Source organism: Arachis hypogaea, chromosome 6 (assembly GCF_003086295.3).
Source record: "Arachis hypogaea cultivar Tifrunner chromosome 6, arahy.Tifrunner.gnm2.J5K5, whole genome shotgun sequence".
NCBI lineage: Eukaryota > Viridiplantae > Streptophyta > Magnoliopsida > Fabales > Fabaceae > Arachis > Arachis hypogaea.
In genome coordinates this window covers 9,321,258-9,341,544 of record NC_092041.1, presented here as the reverse complement: position 1 = coordinate 9,341,544, position 20,287 = coordinate 9,321,258, and the positions used below count along the sequence as shown (strand labels likewise).

At 31.0% G+C, this 20,287-nt stretch overlaps 1 protein-coding gene and 1 pseudogene across 1 annotated transcript; both read left to right on the top strand.

The window, feature by feature from the left end:
* Window positions 1-5,894: 5,894 nt before the first annotated feature.
* LOC112805285 (F-box protein At3g07870-like) lies at window positions 5,895-12,350 on the top strand (annotated as a pseudogene).
* A 657-nt stretch (window positions 12,351-13,007) lies between these two features.
* LOC112695870 (rho GTPase-activating protein 2) lies at window positions 13,008-15,731 on the top strand. The gene is made up of 5 exons (XM_029287409.2): window positions 13,008-13,522; window positions 13,879-13,999; window positions 14,108-14,458; window positions 14,745-15,099; window positions 15,135-15,731. Exons 1-5 carry the CDS (start codon window positions 13,212-13,214, stop codon window positions 15,374-15,376), a joined length of 1,380 nt encoding a protein of 459 aa, XP_029143242.1. The 5' UTR covers window positions 13,008-13,211; the 3' UTR covers window positions 15,377-15,731.
* Window positions 15,732-20,287: the final 4,556 nt, after the last annotated feature.

Sequence of the window (20,287 nt, the reverse complement as noted above, 5' to 3'; positions counted from 1 at the left end):
TGGTATAGTTTTAATAACTATGTTCCAAGGCATGCCAGTGCCACTACATAGTTTTTTCCCTTTCTAAATACTAAGGAATATTAGGTTTTTATTTTCAATTTTAGTTTTAATTTGTTATTGCTTTTCTAAGTCATGTTCTTTGAAAATTCTAATGTTTTCAATTTTATCCTTAACATTTTTGATTTGTGTCAAAATTACCTAGACGTTAACTTGACGTAAACTGTTAGGGATAAAATTAAAAATTTTTAATGATAGTTTTGACACAAATCGAAAATATTAGAGACAAAATTGAATGAATCGAAAATACTAGATACAAAATTGAATAAAATTTACGTTTGGAGTATTTTTTAAAAAGATTGTAAACATTAGAGACAAAAAATATATTTTATTCTTAAAAAAATATTTGAAATAATTAAAAAGTCAACTCCAATTTTTTTAAATATTTATTAAAAATTAATGGTTCAAAATAAAACTTAATAAATACATAATTAAAATATTTTTTTGGACATAATTAAGATATGACTCTTTTTAACATTACTATTTAGATATTTCTAATTTATTTGTTATAAAAAAATTATTATTTAATTACTAATTATTGTTAACTCTATTTAATTTCAGGTACATGATAACAGTGACCCACGCTTATCTCCTAACCCTCCTTCTACTAGGGTAAAAAAGAAATTAACTACTTTGTTACCTTTACTAGGTCTTTTATTTTGTTTTTTGTTTGGGGTTTTAGTTTACATAATCGGAAAGTTTAATGATAATTCTAATAAGGGTAATTCTATAAAAAATTATTATTTAATCACTAATTATTGTTTACTCTGTTTAATTTCAGGGAGATGGTAACAGTGGCCCACCCTTATCTCCTGAAAAGAAATGTACTGGGTTACCTTTGGCATGGCTTTTTATTTGTTTTTCGGTTGGGGGTTTAGTTTGCATGTTCGGGAAGTTTAAGGATAAATCTAATAAGGGTAAGTCTATAAAGAAGTTTGTGGGATTTGTGGATGCCGTCTATTTCATAGTAGTTACTCTAAGCACAATAGGTTACGGGGATATTACCCCTATTTCTGAAGCTGGTAAAGTCTTTACTATGCTTTTAGCTCTTTTGTGTCCTGTGGTTTCTGCTATTCTTGAAAGCTACCTGAAATACATTCTTAGGGAATTAGAAATGTGCTTAGTTGAAAAATGGGAAGGAGGCATGTTAGATTGTTTGGTAGTTAACCATAAAATAGGTTATTGGGTAAAATTTTTCTTAGCGCTTCTTGCTGGCCCGTTTGTCTTTAGCATCGGAGCATTCATAGTCCATCATTTAGAGAAAATGAGTTGGTTAGATAGTTTTTACTTTTCTGTGATTTCCATAACAACAGTAGGTTATGGGGATTACTCTTTTAGAACAACAGTAGGAAAGTGTGTTGTATGTATTTGGTTTTTATTTAGCTCTGTTATTTATAGTTTTGCAATTTCATTTTTGATTCCTTGTATTCTTAGGCCAATTACTCCTCAAAACGAATGAATTGTATTTTGTGAACTATAAAATGACAATGAATGAACAGTTTTCTTTTCTATTTGGTTGCTTAATTATATATTGTCTCTGGCTATTTAAGAGTGTTTGCAAAACTGTTAAAAAATATAATTTCAGACTGACACCATATTAGAGATCTTGATTACCAAGATCACAATATATAACAAAAAGAACATGAATTTTGTTATATCCAAATTGTACAAGTAAATTACTATTAATGTAACTATATCGATTTATACACACGAGGACACAGAATTAACTAAGTGACCACTGCCATTCCTCCAAACACTAACAGAATTAACTAAGTCACAGTAACTAACTAATCACTCATAGAAACTAACTCACTCACTCACTCTCCCAATAACAAAATTCCTTTTTCTAAACTATTATAATTTGAAAAATAATTTAAATTAATTCAATTTAATTTGTAATCTCTATTTTAATTTTATTGGGTTAATCATCTTTAACAAAATAAAATTTAAAATTTTGAATATTAAAAATAAGAAAACTAAATAATTCAGTTACTAGAATAATCAAATTTATTTACAGCAATATAAAAAAAACGTTTTATAAAATGCGAAATATATATTTGTATATAAAATGGTTAATTAGAGACTAATTTTTAGTATATTTATAACATGATTGAATAATTATATATTAATCATTGTCGTTTATTATATACATATTAAAACACTAGTTCACTACTAAAAAATAGTAGATTGCAAGCAGATTTTTCGGATAAAATTTTACTGTCGAAAATATTTTTTAGAAATAAGAAAAATTATTAAACATATATTATCTGAGTTTTTATCATATAGTATTTTTTTATCAATGCAACCAAGTATCTTTCAACTTATTTCTTTATTCAATCTTTTATTATAATAATTAAAAAATTAAAACAGACACATCTAATTAAATAAAATTTAAACTAGATATGATTAACAATATGCTCACCTAAAAAATAATAAAGTGACTTAATTAAAAAATAATTAAATAATATTATTAAATTAAAAAGCTGAACAAAAGTTGAATTTTAAATGTAAGTAGTATGTTTCTAAAACTAATAAAATTTAAGTAACAATCATTGGAAGATAGAAAGAGAGGGAAAGAGAGAATGGACCTGACTTAAGCAGAGAGAGAGAGATCAATCCACTACCCCAAACCACAAGCCTGGCACAAAGATCTATGATCAGAACACTGCTTTATAGTAAGAAGAGCAGATCCAGCAATTGAGGTTTCTCCTACTACCAAACACAAAACCACAATTCTCTTTTTAAATTACTTAAATAAATAGCAATAGGTAAGGAAAGAAAGAAAAATCTTGAAACATTTGGAACCTTCAATCTCACGGAAAGTTAAGTCGATTAACAATCATGAAAGCTCCAAGCTACTACATGAAAACCCAGAAGGCTGGCATCATACCAAACTAAAAAAGAAAATAAAAATAAGCTAAACAAAAGTACCCAAAGACCAAAATAGAATCTTTTTTTAATCACCTACTGAATATTGTCCATGGGTTTTCCTTTTCCTGTTTCGGTTTTGATTACGAATCATTTGCCTCCGCTCGACCTGATTCATCAAAGAACACCCAATCAACAATCTTCGTAGTTCATCTCTCCATGGCCCCAACAAAGCAGATTCAAATATCCTAAGGGAGATTATGAACAAGAATCAGAATTGGGGGGGGGGGGGAGTTAGACACTTGATGGTAGGAATCAACAAAAGGCATAAGTAGAAAAATCTATCATGAATTCCACATTCAATTTGTTAAAAACTTTTAGAGACACTGTCAATTACCTTTCAAGTTAACAAATGGATCGGAAGATCAAAGTAGGCTGAGACAAACGTGATGGGCACTAAATTGAAAAACAATTAATACTTGATTAACTGAAGCTCGCTAACATGGTTCGGCTTTTTAAAAGCCCATGGAGGTTGACCATAGCACCCCATCTTATTCCAGCACACCTTACAAAGGGAGATATAAGGATTGGCAAATGGCAACTGAGATTTTTGTTGTTTGTTGATGTGGTAGGTGGAGATTTTGGTAGGGATTTTAGTACACCCCTAAAAACGGTAGGTAGATGTATTGATTAGGTTCTTAACCATAATTAATAACCCAAATTCCTCATGGGCGACAAATATTACACGTTAAATATATGAATCCTAACTCTGTTACTGAAATTGCTATGGATCTATGATGTTACAAAAAATTATAAATCCTAAAAAAGATAATAATAAATATAATGCACAAAAATTAAATATAAAAAAATTGAATATAAAAAAGATACTACGAAATATAAAAAATTGATTTTTTAAATATAAAAATATAAGATAAATTTGATTTTTATTATCAATATCTTTACTAGCATTTTGAATATTTTTAAACAAGGATAATAATTTATCCATAAAAAAAAACCAATTGCAACAAATCAATACACAATTACACATTCCTCAACAACTTTTTTTATTATTTTACACCCACCTACGAGCATATTCCCTATTCTTTAGCTTCAGTAACCCTCAATTTTCTTTGTTGGCTTACATTCCTTTATGCAAATTACTACCCATTGCACCACGTCTTGGCATAACTGGTACTTCCTAAAACCCAAGCAAGCATAACAACCCTATTTAACATGTTTTTTGGTGAGTCTCGGGTTAGTTTATATTATTTTTACTTGTTATAGTATTTAATTTTAGTTTAGGTTAGTTTATATTTTTTACTTGTTATATATATTTAATTTTTTTTATTTAAAAAACTGCACATCCAAACTGTTTGTAATCGGATTTCCAAAAAAAGTTCATTCAATCCAAATCCCTAATACACATTCCTCAACAACTTTTTTTTATCAATTTACACCAACCTACACGCATATTCCCTATTCTTTAGCTTCAGTAACCCTCAATTTTCTTTGTTGGCTTACATTCCTTTATCCAAATTACTACCCATTGCACCACGTCTTGGCATAACTGGTACTTCCTTGAAAATCCAAGCAAGCATTACAACCCTATTTAACCTGTTTTTTGGTGAGCCTCGGGTTAGTTTATATTATTTTTACTTGTTATAGTATTTAATTTTAGTTTAGGTTAGTTTATATTTTTTATTTAATTTAATTTAATATATTTTAAATTTAATTAAAAGATTGAATTTTATATTAGACTTGATATATATATATATATATATAGGTCGAGATGGAACATATTTAAGCAACTATGCAGCAATACAAGAAATCTCTCCCTAAATGCATAACTACCTTGTAACAATCCATATCACTCTACCTTTTTTTATTATTGCATACAGTACCTATTATAACTTTATCACTTTTATAGTAGATTTAAGTTATTATTATTAAGTTGTAATATATATATGAACATAAAATGAGCAGACTTGTTTTTTTTTTTTTAACTTTTATTTAGTCTTGTATTAACTCATGTTAGTTTTATATTTCTTTTAAGAAAAAAATAAAAATTTAAAAGGTTTATATAATAATTTAAAAATAAAATCAAAATCAAGTAATTTGAAATTTGAATCGAAGTGATACTTTCTTCAAAATCGAAACAGCCTAACAACCCTATTTAACATACTTTTTCGGTGAACCTCAAGTTGTTTATATTTTCAGTTGTTATAATATTTAATTTTAGTTTAGGTTATTAGTTTATATTTTTACTTGTTATGATATTTAATTTAATTTAATTTAATTTAATTTAATTTAGTTAAAGGATTAAATTTTATATTTATAGGTTTATGATTAAATTTTTTCTCGACCTAATGTAAAATTTATAAATACTACTTATCAAACTATTGTAACATTTGTGACAAAGTATAAAATGCACGAATAAAATTAAATCACAAGTATGAGAAGATATTATACTATTTGAAGTAAAGTGATTTCTTTCTATATAATTTTATCTTATTTTTATTTTGATTTATTTCATTCTTTTTATTTTGGTATTTGGCATTTGTATATATATCCTTGATCTAAGATTAGTCCGATCTTATTCTAATTTGATCAATAAAAACAGAAAATAATGTAGCCGATGCTATTGTTTGTGGTTTTTTAAAAGTTTATTTAAAAGTTTCTTTACAAATTATATTCGTAATTCGTAACTGATTTTCTCATTCAGCTAGCATGGTTGTTATAAAAATCAGTAAACTCCCCTTGAAAGCTTCAATTTCACTTGCTTCAATCACCGGGTGCCGCCTTCTCCCAACAATCATTGCTGCCATGTGAGAGTGATGGAGAAAATGATCAAATCTCTCTTCCAATGCTTTTTTGCATGCTGGGTGAGGTAAGCTATATTTTGTTTTTCCATGAAGTAACACAAAATAATATCGTAAATTTCTTCTTTCTCTTTTTCTGAATTATTTTGTACTTGATTGCAGGAAATCCCAAATACGAAATTCTTATTTCGCCAGTCTTCCAGTCGATATAATTACCGACATCTTTGTTAGACTTCCTATGAAATCTGTTCTCATTTGTAGATGTGTTTGTAAGTATTGGAATACATTGATTTCTGATCCAAATTTTGCCAAGTTACTCTTTACTTATACAACTCCTGCTACCATGATCCGACACTGTCATTCAAGAATCTTTCATCTTGTTGAATATGATCGAATTAAATGGAGAAACAATCCATTCTGTCTCAGTTTGTTTGAGGTCCTGGAACCCAATAATAGTAGCAGCATAAAACTTCATCCTGAATTTGAGATTCCTCTCCCTATTCCTAAATCATTTCAGGGTAAAAGAGTTTATGTTAACGTGCATTCTTGTAATGGTCTTTTTCACATGAGGTGGTCAATAGACAGAGACATTTCATTTGTTTGCAACCCAATAACAGGTGAGTTCATAAGACTTCCAAGACACCCTCCAATCTTGACACCCTGCGAGCAAATATCTTGGCGTTTTGGTTTTCACCCAAAAACAAACCAATACAAGGTAATGAGAATCCATATCTTTAATAAACATGATCATCGAATAGTTGTTCAAATGCACACAGTTGGAACGTCGACATGGATAAATATTGAGGTAGATTATCCCAAGCATTTGAGATATGTGTCCGAACTTCCTTATTATTTTAATGGGGCACTTCATTGGATTGGTAGAGATGGTGATAGAAATGCCTCAATATGGACTTTCAATTTTGACACCGAGCAGTTTCAATTCTTCTCTAACACGCCCAGGGGTCAAGGTAGAGAAACCATGGCAGATTTCAGGGGTTCTTTTTGCTTCATGTATTTTAATGAGTTGCTTGTATCAATGTGGAAGATGGAAAGATATAGAGTTGGAGAATCTTGGACTCCCATTTTCGAGTATTCCGTAACCACATCTCAATTACCGAGTTGCATTGCCTACCATGATCGTGAAAATCAAGACTTTTGTATTTTTGGGACTCCTTGGCATGATATCAACGTTCATGGCGAGTTTCAAATGATTCGCCATGTTCCTACTCTTATCCCGCTTAAAAATATTATTATCGGAGATAATGTGGAGGTGCATAATATTTACTCATTGGATAATTTTAATTGAGTTTTATTGTTTATTACTTGCAAAACAAAAATCTTTTATTTTGATTTTTTTATTAATAATAAATTTGTGCTTAATTATTTTAGATTTACATTATAATGCTCACATCTTATTTAGTTCCTTAATTATATATTGTTTCAAACTATTCAAGAGTGTTTGCAACACCGTTAAAAAATATAATTTCAGACTGACACCATATTAGAGATCTTAATTACCAAGATCAGAATATACAGCAAAAAAAAACATAAATTTTGTTATATCCAAATTGTACAAGTAAATTACTATTGGTATAACTATATCGATTTATAATTTTATACACACGAGGACACAGAATTAACTAAGTGACCACGAGGAAAAATTATTAAACATATATTACCTGAGTTTTTATCATATAGTATATTTTTATCGATGCAACTAAGTATCTTTTAACTTAACAATATGTTCACCTAAAAATTAGTAAAGTGACTTAATTAAAAAAATAATTAAATAATATTATTAAATTAAAAAGTTGAACAAAAGCTGAATTTTAAATGTAAGTAGTATTTTTCTAAAACTAATAAAATTTAACAATCATTGGAAGATAGAAAGAGAGGGAAAGAGAGAATGGACCTGACTTAAGCAGAGAGAGAGAAAGAGATCAATCCACTACCCCCGATAAAGATCTATGATCAGAACACCGCTTTATAGTAAGAAGAGCAGATCCAGCAATTGAGGTTTCTCCTACTACCAAACACAAAACCACAATTCTCTTTTTAAATTACTTAAATAAATAGCAAAAGGTGAGAAAAGAAAGAAAAATCTTGAAACATTTGGAACCTTCAATCTCACGGAAAGTTAAGTTGATTAACAATCATGAAAGTTCCAAGGCTACTACATGAAAACCCAGAAGGCTGGCATCATACCAAACTAAAAAAGAAAATAAAAATATGGATTGGCAAATGTTATCTATCTATGATGTTACAAAATCTCCAATCTCTCTCTGACCTATATGTATATATATATATATGAATCCAAACTTTATAAATGACCAGGGATGAGATAAAAAAGATACCACGAAGAGCAGATCTAGGTTTGTCATGTAGGAAATATGGAAATTGAGAAATCAGGCATTATTTAAAAGTGTAGATATGAACCAGATTTTAGGTATACTATAATCAACGCAAAGTGTTTGGAATAGGACTTTAAACAGCCAGTCAAACAGAGCAGACAACATACTCAAGCAGCAACAGCACCACTAATATCGACGCGAAAGAAGAAGAGTTACCTGGAGGACTCATTTATGAAATGGTCTAAGAGCTAATGTGCGTGCCTTCCTTTAGAATCAGACTTGCTGCTATAGCCAACCACATGAGATTAGAACAATCCTGCAAAGGGAGGCATTCTGGCAGCAAAGGAGGCAACGAATCAACCAACACAGCGTGAGACTGAGAACAGGCTGGAAACTCTCCAAGCATCGCAGAAAATGGTAACTCAATGCAAGATGCAAGTTTGGACAGTTTTCATATAGAAGCACGCGAAACCCGTCAGATCGTCGACGCAACCAACCGCTCCGAGCTCCGACTAGCAGCGATGATGGCAAAGGGCGAGCATGTGGTTCTGCGGTGGAGAATGACCGAACAAGCAGATCGTTTTGAAGGTGAGGATAGTGGCGGGCCAGAATCGGCCTCTTCAGCGCGGCTACGACAGGGATCCGTGCTCCACGACCGGTTTCGATCCAGCCACGAAACAGGTTGGGGGAGAGGAGGAGCGACTTCGCGGAATGATGAAGATGAATGGTAGGTCAGATTCAAAGCAAGAAGAACCAGCGCAAGTGGGTTAAGACAATAGTATGTGTCAAGACTATCACGTGGCATTAGTCTCTTTTGACTTTTAGACCTTTTGCAGAAAGGAGGTACAGTAACATAGAGGGTGGCAGTTGATGTGCAGAATGTAGGCAAAGTATTCAATGGAGCTTTAAAGAAGAGCTCCATTAGATGGAATTGTCAAAATAATTCAAAATTGACCCATCTCTATTTTTTATATTCACAAATTGACCTCCGTTTGTTTTTTTTTTTTTTTTCCTGGTCATGGATATGAGCTCGGAAAACCAACCTACCCCAACCACAACCAGACTAAGATTCATAGGGGTACAAGATCGATGAAAAATTGAAAACTCAAGTGTCATTGCTCATATCACCTAACAAGATTCAAAATTAAAGGTTGAGCAGATTCTTCATCTTTAGTCTCCTAGCTACCTTGGCAAGTGGCTGAGGTAGTCACAGATACCAGGAGGCAGAAGAGTTGCAGGTCCTCGTAGTGGCTGAGCTGCATTGGCTTTCGATTATCGAAGATGGAGACATCAATTTGTGCACAACTGAGGTAGGATGCAGTGCTGTTCCTACCAGTAGTAGAAGTCTCGGGTTTTCGAGCAATTACAGAGGACAGTGAGGCACCTGGGGCGGCGCTGGCACTTGAGATCCTTTTTTGACCTTCGATGGCAACCATGGAAGAGCTAAGTGCCTAAGGCTAGATTAGACATTTCTGGTTCAAGTTCTTGTGTTTGGGTCAGTTTGGATTGCATCTCGACCCGTTCGACTCTGTCCAAAACAAATAAATAAATGAATAAAGGCTCAGCTTCCACCTTCATAGAGAAAGCTTGGAAGATGAACGAATGCTGGATTTAGCACCTAAGTTTCCCTAATCACTCCCCACAAATCAAATCTGCAGCAACTAATTCCACTCCACAGGCCACAAGAAATTCAGATCTTGGTATGAACAATAGTGAGAAAAACATCATGATAGATCTAGAGAAGGAAAAAGAAAAAAAGTTATTGACAAAAAATTGAAAATTTTAAATGTCTTGGGACTAGATTTGCTTAAGGGTAACAAAAATAGACACAAAATTTCTCAACTTAACAGAGTAAGATTCATAAGAAAATAGTGAAGAAAAGAAGAAAAATAAACATGTCATTTGCCTTCCATCGGACAACTGCTTTTCATCCGGGGGTGCGGTCAGCAGCAAAATCATGGCGGAGGAGCTCCAGCTAGAAATCCCTTCAGTAAATTAATTGAACTTTTCTGACTCCATTCCTTCCACATTTCTAAACTTTATCAATCGCCACAACTTGACAACCTCATGACATTGATGTTTCCGTTTAGTTCATACAACCGGAACTCAAGTTCTGTTTTAAGTTGAGTAAACTCAAAGGTTCAATTCCTCGTAAGTTGGAAAAGCTGAAACAACTCACAAGTGTGCTTCTTTGGAAAAATGCACTATCTTGACCAATATCAGCTGAGATGGGTGTTTCTGAATTTGTTGTAGTGTTGAAGTCTATTATGTATGAGGTTGTTAATAAACTTAATATTTTATTTCCAATAAATAAATATAAGATAGTGAAATGGGGCAAATTCATAAATATTTTTGAGAGTTCCATCGAATGGAATTCTCATATAGAGTTCCATCAAATACTTTGCCCAGAATGTACTGCACAAATACAATAGAGTTGGTTAAAAGTGGGATTATAAGTCTTAACGATTTTTGTGTTTTTTTTTTTTTTTATTGGTTCACCGTAAGTGCTCCCTTCTTTTGTGGATTCAGACCTAATGGTAGAAAATGCTTGATTTTGGGCATGGATTGAAATTTTTTGTTTTGTGGATTTGTAAAAATTGTTATCTTTTATTTCTGGACTTGTGTTTGTCATAATCTATCATTAATATGTTGTAACGAATTGAGTTTTAACTTTGAATATTAATTTGTTGTGTTGTGTCATTTATAAGTACTCTTATAAAATACATACTTCCACAATAAAGTGGATATATTTTTCTTTTTGTAATATACTTGTGCAAAAATATTTTTTAGAAGAACGAAAAATTATTAAACATATATTACTTGAGTTTTTATCATATAGTATATTTTTATCATTGCAACCAAGTATTTTTTAACTCATTTCTTTAATTAGTCTTTTATTATAATAATTAAAAAAATTAAAACAGACACATCTAATTAAATAAAATTTAAAGCAAATATGATTAACAATATGTTTACTAAAAAATAATAAAGTGACTTAATTAAAAAATAATTAAATAATATTATTAAATTAAAAAGCTGAACAAATGCTGAATTTTAAATGTAAGTAGTATTTTTCTAAAACTAATTGTAGTTTCTTAAGAACAGGAAACATAATTAATTAAAAATTAAAATAATAAAATATTAAATTGAAAGGCTGAATGAAGGATGAGTAGTGGTATCCGTAAACACAAGCAGGGGCTCTTCTTTCTTAAAAGAAAAAGAAAGTAAAACCTCTCAAAAAAGTTTGCGAGTAACGTAACGTTTATTAATAGAAAAAGGTAGTAATCGTTTATTAGTGCATCTTGGTTCGCTTCTCATAATACATTTAGAATCTGTAAAACAAGGACCTTATATGAAGGGTATCCCACCAAAGTTGTCTTGTCTTGTCTCCAGTGATTTGATGATCGAAGCAAGGGGATCTTGCCCTCAATAAAAAAATAACTCTTTTTGTCATCTCTTTATTCAACGGTCTTCAACAAATTCGAATTTAACTAAGATATGTTTATAGAATGTGATTGATTGGAAATTGGTAATTGTCATTACTCATTACACAACATTATCGAACAAAGTACATTTGCTTAATGATTGTTTGAATGTGTTTATCGGTAATGAGTACGCATACAAAAATTCGTTTAAGCGCTCAATGAATTTTGCATTCAAAGAAAACAAGTTTGTAGATTTGGTACTGAGTTTTGTAAGCCAAGTTCGAGTTCGATGGCCTTAATTTTCACACATTGATGTCATGTGAGCTCATAATAAATAGCAAATACAAACTTCACGTTTTTACAAATAAAACCTTTAATATGCCTACACTCTCCTATTTTATCAGTCTTCTTGTGTTACATTTTCTTACTACAGTAATACTTAATTTAATAAAAAAATATTTTTAATAATTTTACCCAATAAGCTGTAGTTAAATTAAAAATATTCCATCAATACTAAAAATTAGGTACTAAATTAATTACTATCTATTTATCTATATCTATTACATATTGTTTCATATATTCTTTTAATAAAAAAATTAGTTAACATAATAATCAAATACTTTACAATAGAATAATAAAAATTATCATTATAGAATAACCAAACTTTTTTATTGTTGTATAATTAATTTTATTATATAAATATTAAATATGAATTTGTATACGATAATTAATTTTGAGGTTATGAGTCAGATTTAGGATTTCTATTAATTGTATAGTTGTAGTTAAATTATCTTGTTAGTAATAATTTTGAGGCTGTGAGTAAGATCTAGGATTTCTATTAATTGATATTGGTTCATTATCAGGCACACAAATGTTTAATAATAATAATAATAATAATAATAATAATAATAATAATAATAATAATAATAATAATAATAATAATGTGAGGTTAGTCAAAATGATAAGTATATCTGGTTCCAATTAAAGAATTAGTATATCATATCACTATATTATTATTTTTGTTCAGTAATAATTTACACTCATATTTATAAATATTTTACACGTAAAAACATATAATTTATATTTATATTTATCAAAATTTTATATACATAAATCAATATATTTTGTACTTATATTTTTTAAAATTTATATATATAAATTAATAAAATTTATTTATTAAAAATAATTTAATATTTAGATTGACCAAAATTACTAAAAATTACTAACCGAAAGAACCCTTAAATCTTACAAATAACATTCTTTCATAAATTGTATATAATTAAAAATATTTAAAAATAAATGAAAAATCATAAATGAAAACATGATGTTCCAATTAGGCAATTAGAGAGTAGATTTAATGGGAGAAAATGTTTGTGGTGTAATGGTGTTGAATGTTGAGTGGCAAAGAGGGGTAATTATGAGACAAAAAGGAGGAGTAAAGAGAGAGAAGACTGTAGATAAAGCAAAATTTGAAACGAGTGGCCGTTGAAGTACAAAAAGAGAGAGAGCGAGCCTTCAAAAGAAGATGAATGCAACAAACACAAAACCCCACATTCACACTCACACAAACACAAACACAAACACAAACAAACGAAACAAGTAACAAGCCTCATCCTCAAATTTAAAACCTCTCTTGTCTCCATCTTCATTCCTGCACATTATACACACACATACAGAGACAAGATAAGAGAATGACAGGGGCAGTGATGGTGAGCAAGGGCGCTGGATGCGGTGGTGGTAGGAGAGCGTCGGAGCAAGACGACGACGAACAGAACCAGCTGTCTCCGGTGGCGGTTCTTTTGGCGGCGCTTAGGAAATCAATGGTGGCTTGCAGTGTAGACAGTCCCAAAGATGTGATATCGAATACCGTTCATCAAATGGAGATTGGATGGCCCACAAATGTTAAGCACGTTAGTCATGTCACTTTCGATCGCTTCAATGGCTTCCTTGGTCTTCCCGTTGAGTTAGAGGTTCATGTTCCCGCTCCTGTTCCCAGTGCTAGGTACTTCGTTTAACATTTTTCGTACAATCCATGCTTCCATTGAAACTAGTCAAGTTTAATGGGGTTGACTTCAGATATGTGATAGAAGAACGTTAGATGGGAGAAAAGTAAAGGAAAGAAAGAAGATTCTCAGATTCATAACTAAAAGTTAGATGGAATGTTTTATGAAAGCTAAAAAAAAATTAGGGTTTACCTTTATTTGCTTGAAAAGCATCCCTAACGGTAACGGAAACATAGGATTGAAAAGTTCTCATGCTTATTTTCACCCCCTTTTAGAATATTTAATTCATGGATACTTTTTTACATTTTGTAATTCTGTTATTCTAATGTGATTTTTCCATCACCAATACTTGCAGTGTTAGTGTTTTTGGTGTCTCAGCTGAATCAATGCAATGTTCTTATGATTCAAAAGGAAACAGTGTCCCCACTATTCTCTTGCTAATGCAGGAGCGACTATACTCACAGGAAGGCCTAAAGGTACATAATTCATGATACTGTAACACTAATTCCTTGTGAGAATCAATATTAGAATATGAGACTAACTAATTGTTGTCCCTTTGTTTTGTTTCTTCGTTGAATTCTCAGGCTGAAGGTATATTTAGGATAAACCCGGAAAACGGTGAAGAGGAGCTATTAAGGGACCAGCTGAACAGAGGCATTGTGCCGGAAGACATTGATGTTCATTGCTTGGCAGGGCTAATTAAAGCTTGGTTCCGAGAACTTCCTTCGGGAGTGCTCGATGGACTTTCCCCTGAGCAAGTTCTTCAGTGCAATACAGAAGAAGATGCTGTTGAGCTTTTGAAGCAGCTAAAGCCAACTGAGTCAGCCTTGCTCAACTGGGCCATTGATCTCATGGCTGATGTTGTTGTAGAAGAGGAGTATAACAAAATGGATGCTAGAAATATTGCTATGGTTTTTGCTCCAAACATGACTCAGGTATGAAGCCTTATTAATTGTTGGCATTTTCTTGTCGTACTTACTTGATATGGTATCCTTATGTTTTGAGGAAATGATATGTAAAATTTTGTAGCAACGGATTAATTGGTCATGTTTACCTTCTTTCAGACAAGAATTTGCAATTTGCAATATTTACTACAGTTAAAATAGTTGTCATTTCTGTATAGCATGCTGTTACAACTTGGTTCTATAGCTTTATTACAATAATGCACAGTACTATACCGTATGGCTTTAATTTGTGTTGTTATTTTGTCTCTTGGAACAGATGTCTGATCCATTAACTGCTCTGATGCATGCGGTCCAAGTGATGAATTTACTAAAGACCCTGATATTGAAGACACTTAGAGAACGCGAAGAAACAGCAACAGATGGTTATTCTCCCATGTCATTTCGCTCATCAGATTGCCAATCTGAGGATGAATATGACAGTCAGCAACTAACAGATACCAGTGGGGAATTGCGGGGAACAAAGCTAGATTATGACGATCATGATGATGATGCTAACTGCAGCCATAGCAGTGAAGGGGAAGAAAGGGAGGTCCAGTCTCTAAGCGAGATAGAGCAATGCTTCTTGAAGTGTTTGGATGAAAACACAGAAGAAGGATGCTCAGAACAAGAACCTCCTCCTGTGAAGGGTCTCTGCAAGAAGAATTCTCTAGCCCCAAAAGTTGCTCTGGCTATAACAAGCAATCTGCTGTATCATTAACTGATATCAAACCTGGGAATCCGTGCTCAAGTCCCTCTTATGGAGACGATTCGAGTTCACCACTGACTGCGGAGGGGTCGAATGTCAACACAAGTAGCCCATCAACAGGAAGTACAGACACCAGTCATGTGGAGATAATAGATAAATTTGCAATATCTGAATCGTTGGGGCCACTGTTTTCATCTAGTTAAGAACCTTAGTGTCCTTTTTTAGCAGTGTGTTACTAGTAACTTGTATCAGATTGTCTGAACAAGCAGGGTTTGCTTGTGTAAAATAGTTGATAGATGGAACATGATTTGTTTGTTTGTTGTGGATTTTGCGAGGAGGTTATGTTCAGCTTAGGGCTGAATTTGATCTCTTAGTTCTTCTGTATGTTATAGTACTGAACAATTTCTAGAGAAGGGGGAAAAGAGGGGGGAGGGGGTTGTTATGCATTAGAATTCTTAGGGAACTACCAAGTTTGATTTAACCTGAAAAATGTTGCTGTGTATGATGTGTACTATGTTCAAATTCAATATATTCCAGATTATATCTTTAGTTTAATAACTCCAAATCTCCATGTCCTTGCAAGATCTTGAATTTACCCTTTAACAATACTAACAATTTAATATAACTGTAGTATTACCATATTGGCAATTATTATTATTATTATTATTATTAATATTATTATTATTATTATTATTATTATTATTATTATTAAATTACTGAATTCTACGTCTTATTATCAGAAAACAGAAATTCAACTAATTTTAATTCAATCTGATTGAAATCCAATAATAAAGGTTGGAATTTTCTGATAAATATCTTTTCCTTTGACAAATTCACAATTAAGTGTATGGTACTATGTGAGTTGAAAAGTGATTAATTTTAAATATATAAACATCACATCTTATATTCAAAGTTTCAACTATACAAGTAGTATACATGTCCAGAAACTCACCAAGAACTGAGGATTTTTAATGAGTGGGACCAAATGAAACCTATACTTTCCAGCTATTATGGCTGCTGGGTCATATGTCTTCCCAGGCTAACTTTCCCAACACCCAACTTTCCTAAATCTCATAGCCATGGAAAAACGTGATCATCTGAATTTCAACACATCTCAAACAGATGTTATTATTACAACTATAGTTACATACATAGCTTGAGGAATAACCATGTCACATCTTCCCTTCAAAATCAACAAACATGTCAAACATACTTGACATAATTGAATTCAAGAAAGGAAGTGCTAACTATATGAAATCATTCAATCAAATAGTGTTATAAAGAAAAGAAGAGACAATGATGATGCAGTCTACTACACTCAATTATAGGACTAAGTGCAGAACTTATTGAATCTTTGAATAAGTGAAAATCATAAACTTTTTTGTGTAGTGTGTACAATTCTGTTCAAGTATGCATACAATTAAAGTGGACCCCCCAAACCCAATATTTTCAAGAATAAAGTTAAAAAAAAAAGAATAAATGTTTCTGGTGAAGCAAATCCTCAATTGGGATACTGAGAAACCAGAAAAGAAGCAGTGATCTTTAGAAAAAGAAATGCTCACTCACAAACACAAATTGATCAAGAAGCTAAACAAGCTTCCCAGAACTGCCTGCTCTTCTCCACCTCATCTACTGGCTCAAGACATGAATCATCAGAGACACATGACTTATAATGTTCTTGCATCATCCCAAAATCTTCATCACAACATGAATTTCCACAAAAGTCACCTTTTTTCTTCACCCCATCTTGATCATCATCAGCAGAAGAAGCAGCATTCAAACACCCTTTTAGCTTCTCAGAAGGGTTCTCAAATTCATCATCATAGCTGCAAGATTGAGCATCATCAACATCTGCAATATTGTGAATTCCATATTCATAAGCATGTTGTTGTTCAACCATGTTGGGATTGATGAAATCAGCCTCAGAGTCACCACTGGCCTCAAGAAACATGTAGCCATCAGAAACATTATTAATATTATTATGACAAGTGCCCTTCAAATCCATTGCGAAGGTTTGAGTCAGATACCTTGGAATCTGCTAAAGCAAACTTGGGCTGTGCCTTTCTTTCATTCATTCATTCGTTCATTCAAAGCCTTTTTGGCCATTCTTAAGGTTCAGATTATGGGACTAGTAATCAGTGGTCACTATTAAAATGGAGAAGAAAAGAAGGGAATGGCCTCAAAGTTGGTCAGTGTCTTCTAGAGGGGTGTGTGTATATGTAGCAACCAACATATTATACAAATGTGTTCATATATACTCTTCTAGAAGAAACCGTACACCATGACATAACTTTAATAACTTTATCATTTTTTTAATAATTAATATTTTAATATTCAATGTCTTTGATATATTAATTCAACACTAATAATTCAAAATTAGGTTGTACTTTTTTTAATTCATATAAAAATACATATAATTACCCATCAAATTAGGCCTCACATTACATCATACTTGTGTTTTCACAAAATACAAGATTAGTTAGATTACTTAAATTATGACAGATATATTTCTTTTGGTAATTTTTTTAGTAGATTACATAAAATTTAATATCAGAATTTTATCTATATTATCCAAATCTTTTTTAACACCAAATTACTGCTGATGACTTGACAGCCATATCTTTGTCATTTGGATGGAAATGATCATAAAATAAAAGTCTTTTTATTTTTATTTTTTTTTCCTTCTTTCTTTTTCGTCGGTACAAACACGGTACAATACAATATATATCTTAATCTGCTATGATTGAATTTAAATCTATTTGCTTCCATGTGTCAAAGTTGATGGTTCTCAAATATCAAGTCAAGTTAGATGGAGCATGACTCTTACCAAACCACTTACGTTTTTTTTTCTTTCATATTTTATATTTTGTTTTATTTTTTATTTTATTTTTTACTTTTCAACGTAGGAGCTGCCGAAGAAGCACGAGAGTTTTGAAGGTAGCCCGTCTTTCAAGTGAACTAATTAAATCTTAAATAATCTGTCTAAGACTTATTCAATAGTGCTTTTATGTGCTATATTTATTATTTATATTTTTTTATGATGATTATATATTTATTTATATGTCTTTATAATTAAGAGCCTTTTTAAAAAAATTATATTATTTTCCTAAAAATGAATATCGATATTCTTTTTTAAAGTACAACTCATAATTGCAATGAATAAACTTTGGTTAGCCATTTAATATATAATAATTTGAGAATAAAGACATAATGAGGCTCGTGATTAGCTAATAAAAGAATCACTCATATCAGAAAGGACCATATATAGATAGTTATTAGGCTTAGATAGAAATTTTAAAACATTTTCCAATACTAATTTTTTTATTAAGTGAATTTCTAAGTTGGAACTTTGGCTAATATTAGTGTCATGATATAGGGAATTCCGTGTAGGACAATAGGCATGTAAAATGCATATATTATGGGTTGCTATAGCCTGCAAGAAAACATATAAGGGCAGCCACTTTAAAAGAAGAAGAAACTGCTCAAATTTGGCCTATACTATGGAAGAGAATGTTTCAAAGAGTTGAAAAAAAGGGGGGAAAAATTGGGACTAATAAAACTATCACGAGAAAGACAATGGCAGCGGCTACCATTTACCCAAGTAATCCACATACAACTACAAGCATAAGAGACGCGACCATGTGATTCACGGTAAATAGTTAGACTTGAAAAATTAATGGCAAGTGTGAAGTGGCTCTTGAAAGGATCAAACTTGCGCGGATATGTTTTACCAAAAGGCATTAGCAGGATATTTATGAAATATAATTACTTTGATTTAATTAAGTGTATATCATAATATCTCTGCCAATATTTTTTTTTCTTTTGATTTATAACAACAGATAAAATTTGTGTCAACGAGTATATTCACTTAAAGATTGTGGATTCACTCTTAAATTTTGAAAAAAAAAAAAACAGATAAAATTTGTTAATTTTATTTTGATTCTTTATCCACCTCCCACGCCTAGAAGTTGGTCCTTTTGTTTGCCTTAACAAGGAAGGAAAAATAATCATATTCCGCTGTGCTCAGAAAATAATAATAATAATAATAATAATAATAATAATAATAATAATAATAATAATAATAATAATAATAATAATAATAATAATAATAACCGTAGATCATTAAGTTTGAAACATGGGATGTACCCATTAAATACAATGATCAAAGAAATGAAATAATCAAACAAAATGGGACCACTTTTGGTGGGTGGCCACTCTATTCTCAGAAAGAAAATAGAAAAGAAAAAAAAAACTATATAATAAGAATAAAACCAAAAGTTTTTAATAAATTTTAGATTAAAAACTTTGTTTTGCAATGAATTTTTATTCTCGACAAGTCTTAAAAACTTTCGAAAAATAGATTGATCTCTCGATTATTTTAAAGAGAAATTAATTTATCTTATAATATTTTTTTAAGATATTATAATAAAATTTTTTAAAAATTTATTATTTCATACATATTTTAAAATTTTGATGAAAACAAGAGTAATTAATTTGTCTAACGAAAATAATATTAAAAATTTATTAAAAATAAAATATTTAATTTTAAATTTATTCGGTATCAATTTAAACATTTACTCATATAATAATAGGTGAATGCTATGGTGTCTATAATGTGGTGCCTATTTACTAAAAAAGGTTAAAAATTATTATTTTATTTAAAAGATATAAAAATAAATAATTTTTAAAAAATTAAAATTTACTACAAAAAGTAAGTTAGACAACATTTAAACAAAAACTCATAAGCATCGTAGAATTGGCCATAATAATAAGCAAGATTGACTTTTGTGGTGGGCACATGGTAGGAAACACATATCTATCTGTTATGATGCTTGTGGGCAATTGTTATTGCCATCAGCTTAACCCAAGATCCCAAAAACAAGTTGCTGACAATCATGATTAATGGTTTCCAAGGATGATTACTTATAATTATTGATTGTATTCTATAGCAGCCAAGAAATTACTAGCTTAAACATCAATTTTGGTATATATAAATTGATTTGTATGTACACTAAAAACATTATAAAATTTCTTGGTGGGTGGGATGGCCTGATAGTTTTTTCCCCGTATTTAGTAAGGCATGCATATATAATACAGAAAACAGAAAATATCCG

Coding starts and splice junctions, on each gene's coding strand:
- LOC112695870 (XM_029287409.2), top strand. CDS start 13,212: ATGACAGGGGCAGTGATGGTGAGCAAGGGCGCTGGATGCGGTGGTGGT. Junction 14,000..14,107: donor ACTCACAGGAAGGCCTAAAG/GTACATAATTCA, acceptor TTGAATTCTCAG/GCTGAAGGTATATTTAGGAT. Junction 15,100..15,134: donor AGGATGCTCAGAACAAGAAC/CTCCTCCTGTGA, acceptor AAGAAGAATTCT/CTAGCCCCAAAAGTTGCTCT.